Below are 12,753 nucleotides of genomic sequence, written 5' to 3' on the forward strand. Positions count from 1 at the left end.
GACCGTAGGCTAGCCAAGGGGCGACCGCCTAGTCACCTCCAATGACGTGGGTCCAGTTTTTTAGCTACGTGGTTGGTTTGTGATGAACCCAGATTGTGTAATAGAGTAGGATAAATTAATAGAACTTGCTTGTAATAGTTAGAGATAAAAAGAAAAACGAATTTTTTTTTAGAAAAAGTGGTTTTTGATTGATTTCTTATGATGAACATGAGTTAAACTTGGTTTAAATTATACACTTACCAAGGGATAGGTCATGCTAATTTTTTTTTCCCAAGAACTATGAGTTTAAAGAAATTTATTAGGTAATATGATCATTATGATGTCTGTTACCAACTTTCTTTCTCTTTCCACAATTTTTTTGATAACAAAACAGATACAATTTTGAAACTATTTATTTTATTTTCTTTCCGTAGTAGACCACTCTATTTATTTTATTTTCTTTCATTTAGTTAAAATTTAACGAACAGCCCTAAAAGTTCTTTTTGGCTCAACAAGGTGGCTTTGTGCGTTGGGGCGTTGGCTACTTGATTCTGACGGGGTGGCAACTGGCAACCACATTCATTTCCCTCACGCATAACCCACCCGACTACGAGTCCCGACCTCATTTATTTTCTCGCGCTTGACAGTTCACCTTAAAAAACCCCTTTTTTCACTCATCGAATACATCTAACAACTCATCAGATCTCTCTCTCTCTCACCAAGAAACTAAAAAAATGAGCTCACAAGTTTCTCATAATAATAAACCTTCAAAACCAAGTAAACCAACAAACCACCAATCCATTCCAATAACAAGACTCTCCTCCTCCTCCACATCCTCCACACTCTCCTCCCATTTCGCAATGATTGAACTAAAACAACGAATCCTAACATCCCTCTCCAAACTCTCCGACCGCGACACACACCAAATCGCCATCCAAGACCTCGAAACCACAATCCAAACCCTCTCTTCTGAACCAATCCCAATGCTACTCAACTCTCTTTACGACGCTTCCAACGATCCCAAACCCGCTGTCAAAAAAGAATCTTTACGTCTCCTCTCATTCCTTTCCACTTGTCATCCTGATTTAACACTCCCACACTTGTCCAAAATTGTTACACACATTGTTCGTAAACTTAAAGACTCTGATTCCGGTGTCAGGGACGCTTGTCGGGACGCTATTGGTGTTCTTTCAATGCAGTATCTTAAGGGTGGGGATAATGTAGGTGGTGGCTCTTTGGTTCCTTTGTTTGTTAAGCCTTTGTTTGAAGCTATGGGTGAACAGAATAAAGTTGTTCAAGCTGGTTCTGCTATTTGTATGGCTAGAATGGTGGAATGTGCTATTAATCCACAGGTTTCTGCTTTTCAGAAACTTTGTCCTAGGATTTGCAAGTATTTGTCTAGTCAGAATTTTCTTGCCAGGTCTGCGCTTTTGCCTGTTGTTGCGTGTTTATCTCAGGTTTGGACTCTTTCTACTGTCTATGCTTTTGAAATGGGCTTGTTTCATATGATTGATTGTTGAGTTGATTGGAATTTGGGGTTTTAGGAAGAATTATAATGTGATCGACTATTGTTTACAATGGGTATGCTACATGGAATCGTTTGCCATTTGGTTTTGTTTCATACCAATTCGTTTTTTTTTATACGTTATTTGGTGGGAAAAGTTGATGGAATGTTAGTAATGAGCTAATTTCAGAATTTTGAAGGAAAGGTTGTCTGTGTTTTGTAAATTATAGATGTTGGAATTTTATATGTTGTAGATTGGAGCAATTGCACCCCAAAGCCTTCCAACATTTCTGCAAGTCCTCCATGAATGTCTACAAAGTAGTGATTGGGGAACTCGTAAGGCGGCAGCTGAAACGTTGAGTGCCCTTGCGGCCCATTCAAGACATTTGATTGCCGATGACACCACTTCAACAATAACTGCACTCGAGGCATGTCGCTTTGATAAGGTATCTTGATGAACTCTGATTGCTTTTTGTTATTTATCATGCACTGAACATACCATTCTCTCTTATATATATGTTAATTGATGAGATCATTTGTAGCTTATATTGAGTATAAACCATTTATAGCACATTGTAGAAGGATGACCAGATTTATATCATTAATCTTGCGCTAATACTTGTCAAAACGTAGACACTTACATAGCTTAGCCTTCTATGTTTTGGACTTTCAAGCCACTACAACATCACCATCATGATGTCAGCCTCAAACTCTCCTTCAAACAAATACAACAAAGGATTGATGAAATTTTAAGACATGGATCTGCTCCTTCTGTGGGTAAATTTTGATCGTCATCCATCCTTAGACCAAATTTTTGAGGGAAGTGTAAAGCAATAAGAAGGATAAGGGCAGCAACTCAAAAGACTCTGAAAGGAAATCTCACATGCAGAACTGCTCAAGGATCCCCCTCAATATGTCACCCTTAATAAAGTCGTGAACCTCATAGCGCCTTACGCTTTTAGAAGGGCTAGATTCGACATGATAGGAAACATAAATGGAGCTGAAACATGCTTTACCATTAGACGTCCCATTATCTTTCTTTCGAAAGAAACCAATTACGAATAAACGGAAGAAGGTACCACACGACTTCATCCAGTCAACGGTAATGAACCTAAGTTACATTGACACGGATACAAAGTGTTTGACATAGATAAAATTGGGGTATATCACATACAATATGTGTCCATGTGTGTCTGACACGGATTATTGTTGAAATATGGTGTGTCCATGTAACATAGTAATGAACATCGTTATCAATTTCGTACGTGCGACAATAAGTATCAAGAAACGCATCGTAGAAGATAAAAAAAAATCTATGCGTGCCTGAGACACGATACATACAGTAATTTATATTACGTTCAAGACACAATACATATATTACGTATGGTATAATACAACTGTACTGGGTGATACACTTTTGTACCCTCTCATGTCAACCTTGACTTGACCGTAGACCCTTTTTAACTCGTTCTTTTTAGAAATGACAAACAGACACAAATTGGAGGGGTCACAAAGGGATTTTGGGACTCGGGGAAGACTTTTTCACTATAATTTTTGCCTTTCATCCTAAACTATGTAGTCATTCGCGGGGCGGTATGGTAGGTGACAAGGTCGGCAAACATGCAAGCGATGCTACCCTATGGTGAGTGGGGCAGGCTGAGGCAACACTGTACTGTGAGGGCAGTAGGCTAAAAAAATATCCCAGGCGGCACCCAGGCTTGGCCTTTGACTACGTAGGTTGTATTGGTGTCATTTTCAGAAACAAGATGAGACATGAGAGATAGAAGCTAAAAGCAGAAACTATACATTGATATACGTATATCTTAAACAGTGCTCACTGATCATAAAATGGATCTGTGACTGCTTGCCTTTTTTAATTACTGTTTATTTATGAGAGGTGAAATGACGTCCGTTTTCTTGTCTTACTGCCTCTTAAGATTGTCCTTGATAGATCTGGACATGTTTTTTTTCAAGAAAACTGCACAGAATGTTATTTTTCTGAACACCAATATCTTCACTCTTTTATTTTGGAAGATTAACAACTTATGCTTTGCCCATTATTAGAGAAATAATAGCTAATCCTAATTAACATAAAATACTAGTTAACTAATGTCATTTGTGCTCCTGTGTCACTCCAGAGCATGAGATTTATAGAATTGTAGCAGTAGGATGATCATTTTCTCTTAATTTCTGCCACAGTACAGTTATAAAAGTGGTGTTTGTTGGCCCGTCTTGTTTTACTAAGCATCTGCATTCAGACCTATACTAAATTGACAGGACTTGTGAGAGGAGATTGACTTTTGTATTAGTGTTTGAATTAGGAGTCAGTCGTGTCTTGCTTATAATTGCCTATCAATATCAGGCACTGAGTTAGGCAAAGTTCTTGGTAAGATCTATCATTATATTGGGCCAAATTTTAGCATGGAGAACATCCATAGCACAAGATTCGGTAGTTACCAAGCCTTGTGAGTGTGTATGGAAGAGTCAGTGGATGGCTTTCGGCCATCCTAGGTTAAGTACTCTTTACAGATGATAATGTTGGCGCTCGCATTTTGTTCTAGTTCTGAATGTTCCATTGTTGCAAGTTTGTCTTTCCAAAGTTGTGTTACTCATGTTGTTATATGTACATTACACCTAAGTCTCTATAAATTTACTATATATTGTTTTCTTTAGGTGAAACCCGTAAGAGATAGCCTGAATGAGGCATTACAGCTGTGGAAGAAGATCGCAGACAAGGGAGGGAATGAAGTTTCCGAAAGCCCAAATTCTGTATGTCATGGTGAGTATGTAAATTAAATTGTACCAGTCGGATAAAAAGTAAACTGTATGTTGAAAATATTAAATTTGGGCATCCAACTCAAAACCAATTGGAAATGTATGGAGTGGCCCCAAGATTTTTATATTATTATGCAAGGCAATAAATACCCACTGTGGGATTGTAAATCTCAACACGCCCTCTCACTTGTGGCGTATTTTGAGCATAATCCATGGACAAATTTTTAAATGGGTGTCGTGGAGTGAATGGTCCTTTTGGTCAAGCGAAATAGCTTTCTGTCATACCATATTAAATTTGGGCATCCAACTCGAAACCAATTGGCAATGAGTGGAGAGGCCCCAGTATCTTTATATTGTTATGCAAGGTTTGAAGTACCCAATGTGGGATTATAAATCTCAACAGAAAAGTTAAACTTTGTGATCCGAGTGACAGAGACATCCCCTTGTACTGTTTTTGCAACATTTTGCTTATTTGGTTTTATCATGACTCTTCAGATGGAAAGGCATCACAGTTGGCTAAGCCAGAAGAGATGCTGGATCCTAGAAGTATGACTCCTAGTAACACAAGATTGGAGTCAGCGAAGGATGAGGCGACTGCTTCTGCCTCTGCATCTGATTCTCTATCGAAAGCCAAGGGTAGTAGCATATCAGACAAATCAGTTGGGATACTGAAGAAAAAAGCACCCGCCTTGAGCGATAAAGAATTTAACCCAGATTTTTTCCAGAAACTTGCATCAAGGAGTTCAGATGATTTGCCTGTAGAAGTGGTGGTCCCACGAAAATGTCTCAACTCCTCTAACTCACAAGGTGAGGATGAACCAGAGGCAAATGATATGGAAAATGGGAGCAGATCAAGTTGTAATGGGAATGATGAGGTAGATGGTGTTCACGGATCAGCCAGTGTTAAGTTTCATAACCACGAAAGAGGAGCAGATGATATCCCACGGGATAAGTGGGCCGAACAGAGACTATATAGGGGAAAAGATTCAAAAACAAAAGCATCAGATGTCGATGACAGGGGTCAAACTAACCAAAGGGACTCTACTGTTGCCCGGACCGGGTATGGTCATATTGAAGGATCCTTCATGAATAACAAAGGAAATTGGTTGGCCATCCAGAGGCAATTAGCTCAACTGGAACGACAACAAACTCATCTTATGAACATGTTGCAGGTCTGTTATACTTATATCCTGGTAAAACATGATTTTGAGAATATGTTTTGCCAACTCACATTTCCTAATGACAGGACTTCATGGGTGGGTCCCACGATAGCATGGTAACACTGGAGAACAGAGTACGGGGTCTTGAGAGAGTCGTGGAGGACATGGCACGGGATTTGTCTGTATCAGGTAGGAGAAGTAGCAATTTTATGACGGGATTTGAAGGATCCTCTAGTCGGCCATTGAGCAAGTATAACGGTCCACCAGATTATTCTAGCACCAAGTTGGGCCGTGGTGGTGATGGGCGGGTTCCTTTTATGGAGAGGTTCCCAACATCTGAAGGTATAAGGGGGAGAGATCCACTTTGGAGGCCTGATATGTCTGAAGCATGGGATTCCTATCCCTATGGACATTCAAGAAATGGGAATATGAGCTCAAGAAGAGCTGTAGGTGGTACACTGAGTGATGTACGGTCACCTAGAACTGAACACGATGACGACCAAGTAAGTAACAGGAGAGCATGGGATAAAGGACCAGGATCCATTAGGTTTGGCGAGGGACCGTCTGCTAGAAGTGTATGGCAAGCTTCAAAGGATGAGGCTACTTTAGAAGCTATTAGAGTAGCTGGGGAAGACAATGGCACAACTAGAGTTTCAAAAAGAGTGGCTATTCCCGAATTAAATGCAGAAGCAATGGGCGATGACAACGGAGGGCAGGAGCGGGGGCCAATATGGACTTCATGGAGTAATGCAATGGATGCGCTTCATGTAGGCGACATTGATACAGCATATGCTGAAGTTTTATCTACAGGGGATGAACTATTGCTTGTGAAGCTGATGGATAGGTCAGGGCCTATATGGGATCAGCTCTCTAATGAAATAGCCAGTGATGTTTTGAATGTCATTGGGCTGTTTCTATTGGAACAAAACTTGTTTGATATTGGTTTATCTTGGATTCAGCAGGTTTGAAAATTTTCCCTCACTTTCTCCCGTTCTTTTAATGGGTCTTTTCATCATCCAATATAACCAATGCTTATCTCAGTTAATGCACATGTATATGTTCCAACTGGCAAAAGAAGTTTTCATACTTGTCAACTCCTTCCTTGTAGTATCAGCAGAATTCTTTATTGAGATGACTAATTGAGCTTACTTTTTCCACACATTTTTCCTTTGGCCTTTGCAGTTGGTAGATCTTGTGATAGAGAATGGTCCTGATTTCCTAGGCATTGCAATTGAAAGCAAGAGAGATCTTCTGGTGAGTTTACACGAAGCTTCTTCAACAATTGACCCACCTGAGGACTGGGAAGGAGCAACACCGGACCAACTGATGTCACAATTAGCTTCCACATGGGGACTTGATTTATGAAATGTTGAAAATCAATGCAAATGCAATCAAATACTCTCGCAGGTAATCTTTTGTATTGTTTTCCATGCCTGGTTTTTCCCTTCAGGATTCTGAAATACTTTCAGGTCTGACTTGGATTGGCATTATCAATGTATAAGCTAAAATGAAATATAAATATACAACTTTCATGGATATAATGTTCAAAGTTCTCTTGTGCAATGGAAATGGAACAACTTTACTTTTTCTGTATTGATGTTATTCATCGTAGCCGTATTGCAAACCATTGTGTTCCATGTAAAGGTTGGATCAGAATATGAAAGATAAAGAGAGTTTTCAGGCCTCTGCACTGGCGCAATGGTGTAACATTCGGCCGCACCAGAAAAGTCTGCAATTTTTTTAGCAGTTAAAAACAATACGTGTGCAGTTATTTGTTACAATTAATTGTATTGCACAGCATCTCCAAACAGTTATTTGACTTGTATCAGAGAACCAAGCTAGAGTTTAAAGTTGTTGCCAAATAGGTCTTTGTTAGTCCATGAGCGACACTCAAGAGTTCATGGGTGATTTTAATTCAAACATCTTACGATGTTAAAGGAAAATCTCTTATACTGAAAAATATGCTTTTCAATGTGCTTTCTGGAAGGTAGATATGTCTGCAAATGTGACTACTGCTGCTGCTAAGAAAACTCTCTGGCTTAAATTCCATTGCTTAGTCAAATGTGAATTTAGCCTTCATTCTAAAAGAAGTGTGGAACAAACAACGGCAAAATCCCAACTTGTGTTCATTAAGTGAACAAGTAACTCACATGAACTTATTACTTATTTACTTACTAGTTACTCGTGGAACATTATCCAGACTCCCGGAAGTAGCAGACGAGCTCGCAAAGGTTTCTTCATCACAACAGTCAACACTTGCTTCTCCGACAAATCCACTTCATGTCCAACCTCACAAGCCCACTGAAACTCCATTACCAAATTGGCGACAAAATACTCCAAGTGCAGCATGGCCAACCCAAGACCAGGGCAAATTCTCCTCCCAGCACCAAAAGGCATGATTTTAATGTCCCTACTCCCAGCTATATCAAGTGCTGCTGCTATTTCCCCGTTCTTTTTATTACTGCTGCTGCTAAGAAATCGCTCTGGCTTAAATTCCATGGGATTGTCCCATACCTTTGAGTCCATAGCCATCTCCCCTATCATGAAGTGCACAATAGCATCTTTTGGTACGACGTAGCCCTCCAGCATTGTGTCCTCGGTAACTGCATGTGGCAATACGAAGTGGCCAGGTGGATGCCTTCTCAGCCCTTCCAAAACAACAGCTTTTAAGTACGGCATCTTCTGTATATCCTCTACTTGGATCGTCATCTCACTACCGCTTTTTGAGGATGCCTGGACGACCCCCTTGATCTCCTCAAATAATTTGAGTTGGATATCTTGATGTTTGACCAGATTAGCCATGATCCACTCCAACGTTGTGGCTGTAGTATCCGTACCCGCGTTTAGAAGCTCTGAACACAAACCCACTATTTCTCGCTCACTTAGCTTCCTCCCTCCTTCTGGTAAACGGAGATCTAGAAGAGTATCCACATAAACTTCAACAGCGAGTCAGCGAGTGGCGGGGAGGAGGACCTCTTTACTTTACGAGCTCGTATGAGAGGAAGAAGTACACTTTCTTGATTCCTTCGTTGCTTTTCGAGTCCGCTCCACCTTTTGCTGAACAAAATTTTACTAAGTTTTCTAGGGAATATATTGAGGACATTGAAGCTGGTAAGCTGGGAGATCTCTCTGAACCTTTTCAATATCTCCCATTGTTTTTTCATCAAGTTTGTCATCCCCAAAACATATGATCACAAGCAAGCAGAATATGGCGTACTGGAAATGAAGCCCTACACAAATGGAACCTCCAGCTCCAGTTGCCGCAGCCTCTTTTTTGAGCTTGTTCTTAAGGTTTTGTAGTACCGATTTACGGGTGTGAGCATAGGAATTGACTCGAGATGATTGGAGAACTCCAAAAGTGAGGTTTCGACGAAGGAGATGCCTTAGTGGACCGTATGGAGCTGCGGAAATGGTATGTTGGTCATTGCTCAAGTAGCGAGATGCTGGGGGAGCAGGAGGGCGATCAGCGAAGATAGCCCCACGAGTGACGAGGGATTGGTAGGAAAGATCATGTGTGGTAATGAAGATGAGAGGTTTACTGTTATTCATTCCGAGGGAAATTATGGGACCATACTTGGAACTGAGGTGCCGCAGAGTTCGTTCGACATCAGAAATGGACTTGCCAATCCATTGAACTGCTGTTATGAATGGGACGATGGGAGGGCCTGGTGGGAGTTGTGCTTTACTACGGTACGGAGAAGATCAAGTAGAGATTTTAAGAGAAACCTAGGAGAGAGACTACTTCTAAACAATTAAAAAATAAATATTTGAAATATAAATATCTCAAACATCACTATATTCAATTGTCTAAAAACCCAGGCTATGACGGGGTAGATACTACACATGCCAAAACCGAAAACCCACATCATAAAAGAATTTTAACAACAAAAATAATCTCCAAAAATTCTCTTTATTACTTTATAAAAAGTCTATCTTCCGTCCCAATAAAACATCAAACCACTCTAAGAATAACAGGTCTTCAACATCGTATTTTTCATGTCATATGAAAAGAAAACTACGTTATTACATACTTTCAAAAGATTAGACCTAATAAAATAACCTCCCGGATTGCTCCAGGCAAGAATCCAAATCACACGCCACGGTTCCACTGCCTTCCACCTATGTTCCCAAGAACACACCCACGTTGCCAAAACAAAGCAAACATGGGTCAGCAAAATGGGATTTGCTGGTATGAGTAGACTAACCACATATAACCATTTCCAGTCTTTACTTATCAAACCATCACTTTAAATATATCCTAACTTAATCATTCTCAGCTTGGAAGATAGGTAGTTCCGTCATTTTAACCGGCATAGTTTCTTTCCAAGCAAGACTTCTATTTTATTAATTCATTATAATAACTTGTTTTAATAACTAAGTCATTAAATTAAAACTTACCGATATCTACTGCTGTATAAGGATAGGACCGCGTCCCTGTACAAAATGTTATTTAGTCTTACCCTCCTGCAAAAGAGAGTTAGAACTTCTATATAACATATGTAGATATCCTATAGTTATTCAAAATAAAACCCAGACACTCGCATAATCAAATTAATACCACTAACCCGCAAGGCGAATACCTTAGTTCCTCTCAGGCAAGGCGGTCAAACAATCACGGTCATTCATGGCACATTCAATGAATACCCCTATATAACGCTAACGGGTCATTTATGGCACATTCAATAAATGCCCACCTAATATATGACAACAGCAATCATAAAACTCAATTCCAAAACTTAAGGCGTAGAGAATTCTAAAAGAGTGCGGTAAGTTTTGTTTACGCATTATAGAACTTTATTGCATATATTATTTCAGAGAACGAAAGGGTATTTTGATTCAAGTATTATTAGTTTACGCGTTATTAATTATATGGATGTCTAAGTGTCATAACGTTGCATATCATAAAATACTGCAAAAATCACATAGTAGTTAATACACATACACACGTATATATAGAAAGGTCTTAGCCTAAAGCCAAGCATGCTAATAGCCCTAGACCTATCCTAATAGACCGAATCATAATTCGAGTTAAAAGATCAAATTGGGTTAACTGGTCAAAGTCAACTCTAGTCAAAAGTCAACTCTAGTCAAAGTCAAAGTCAAAGTCGACCTGCCAAGGGTCAATAGCAGTCAACCAGTCTAAACTTATCTAACCCCAAAAGCCCAAAACCTAAAGCCCATAGTCTAAACTTAAATAAAAAATAAAAATAAAAACCCAAAAGTTAAAATATATAAGCCCACCACGATTTGGCCCAAGCCCAAATCGAAATGTACTGTTCATCTCCTTCCTCACAAAACTTCCACCAGCGCTTCCACCGCCTATACAGCCACCACCGGCCATCCATATCTAACAAAAACCCAGCGGTTTGGTTCATGGAGAAAAACCCCATGTACCTATACCAAAAATTCATGATTCTATTATACTGTAAAAAGTCGCGACCTACACCATAAAGCTCCAATCGTCCCCTCTCCAGCACCCAATCAACCACCAACACATCCACCTCAACCCAACAACAATCTCACAACAAAAATCCAAGCAAAAACACTAATTCAAACAACAAAAACGCAGGACAGTTTGGTTTGGTTTGGGCGCCATTACTGCTCCTCCAGAGCTTCAACAGCTTCCTCTCGCGACACCAACAACCAATTATCACCAAGTATAACCCTAACAGTTCCAATCACAACCACAATAGTCCAACTCACAAAAAAAATATATATATATAATCAGAACGATTTATTGGTTTAACTTAAGCCGCCATTAACGCTCTGTTCCGAGCTCCGGCAGATTCAATCCAGAGTTTCAGTTATTAATCAAATCTCTATGCTAACATATTAGGGGTGAGAATTTGGCCCTAACGACCCTAACCCGACCTTGACCGACCCGACCCTAAGCCCTATAAAGCCCTCACAACTAAAGCCCTCACAGAGTTTAGGGGGGCCGATGACGACCCTAAGCGCCTTCAGGGCGGGGGCTAAGGCTAAGGTTTTGAAACATAGGCCTTACCCTAATTCAGCCCTAACCAAGCCCTAGTTATAGTTTTACATTTTCACTATAAATACACGTACCATAATTGTCTAACTTTTTGTTAAATATTTTAAATTAAAATAACATTGTCCTTTGTAATTTATCACTTACATCCAAGAGTACTTCCAATAACTTGTCTTATATAACAAAAACTTGTCAACCTATCTAGCAGCCATGAAGAACAATGAGCACTAGCCTAATAAAAAAAATAAGACTTTATTCCTTTGATCATTAAATCAAAGTTTAGAACTTATTATTCTCAATTTATTTTCCCACTTACTTCTTATAAATTATATTTTTATTCACATGCAAGCCAAGTCTAGAACTAAAGGTTTTCGTCCACACCATTAAAACGAAATACAGAGCAGACATTTGTAACACAGAAACAAAAAAAACAACCTTTGTCTGAAAAATGGCATTTGTAAAACGAAGAAAATATATAGGCCCGGTCCTAAAACCCGACCCTAAAACCCGGCTTTAAAGCCTTTAAAGAGGGCTTAGGGTAGGGTCAGGGCTTGAGATTTAGACTTGTGACCCGGCCCGACCCGACTCTATATTGACTTTAGGGCCGGGCTAGCCCGACCTGGCCCATTGCCCACCCCTATAACATATAACCAAATTCAATAGTTATACCAGAGGAGAGAAAGATAGAATAAAGACAAAAAAAAATCGAAACTGTATCAAAACACAGTATGAGCACAGACCATTTTCCAGTATCCAACAAATAACGAGAAATTTTTATTTATAAAAGAAGTTCATAAAATATCTACTCACAGTTTTTAAAACCGAACAGCTTCCCGAAAGCGATACCCCGAAAGATCGACGTCGACTGTCGTGCGAAAAGACTATCTTCCTTGTTCAAAACCTTTTCAGTAAAACTCTTTTTTTTTTTTTTTTCTAAAACTCTCGCTGTGTTTTTTCCTCAAAAACTCTACATGAGAAAACTCACCGAAAAACAAGGACAACACTTATCTATTACTTACGGGATTTTTATCCGAAACCGCTGGATATCCTATATCTGTTTTATCTATTTTCATTATTATTATCTTTATTATTATTATTATTCTTAAGAAAAAATAAAAGAATAAAAACACGGGGTGTTATACTACCAGTAATTGCTTTCTAGTTTAGTTGGTAAATTTTTTGAGTGATGATGCTAGAGGTTGGGGTTCGAAACTTGCTACACACAATTGAGTTAATGATCTCTTTAAAAACAGACTTGCCCACACATTTTTACCTACCAAAAACAAAGAGAGACTACCCATGCGAATGTCCAAGAGAATTCCATCCTAGACATATAGTAGCAGCGA

At 39.4% G+C, this 12,753-nt stretch overlaps 1 protein-coding gene and 1 pseudogene across 1 annotated transcript; one reads left to right on the forward strand and one right to left on the reverse strand.

Annotated features, from left to right (window-relative positions):
* The first annotated feature begins 525 nt into the window (after nucleotides 1-525).
* LOC147504192 (microtubule-associated protein TORTIFOLIA1-like) lies at nucleotides 526-7,011 on the forward strand. The gene is made up of 6 exons (XM_086557239.1): nucleotides 526-1,436; nucleotides 1,738-1,929; nucleotides 4,157-4,262; nucleotides 4,754-5,430; nucleotides 5,505-6,380; nucleotides 6,601-7,011. Exons 1-6 carry the CDS (start codon nucleotides 714-716, stop codon nucleotides 6,781-6,783), a joined length of 2,757 nt encoding a protein of 918 aa, XP_086413365.1. The 5' UTR covers nucleotides 526-713; the 3' UTR covers nucleotides 6,784-7,011.
* Nucleotides 7,012-7,342: 331 nt separating this feature from the next.
* LOC147504193 (cytochrome P450 89A2 pseudogene) lies at nucleotides 7,343-9,120 on the reverse strand (annotated as a pseudogene).
* Nucleotides 9,121-12,753: the final 3,633 nt, after the last annotated feature.

The sequence above is a fragment of the Coptis chinensis genome, chromosome 4 (assembly GCF_015680905.1).
Source record: "Coptis chinensis isolate HL-2020 chromosome 4, ASM1568090v1, whole genome shotgun sequence".
Lineage (NCBI taxonomy): Eukaryota > Viridiplantae > Streptophyta > Magnoliopsida > Ranunculales > Ranunculaceae > Coptis > Coptis chinensis.

Bases quoted from the DNA above. Each gene is read 5' to 3' on its own strand.
- LOC147504192 (XM_086557239.1), top strand. From the start codon at position 714: ATGAGCTCACAAGTTTCTCATAATAATAAACCTTCAAAACCAAGTAAA. The intron at 1,437-1,737 runs GTTTGGACTCTT...TATATGTTGTAG, and splicing joins TTGTTGCGTGTTTATCTCAG to ATTGGAGCAATTGCACCCCA. The intron at 4,263-4,753 runs GTGAGTATGTAA...ATGACTCTTCAG, and splicing joins CCCAAATTCTGTATGTCATG to ATGGAAAGGCATCACAGTTG.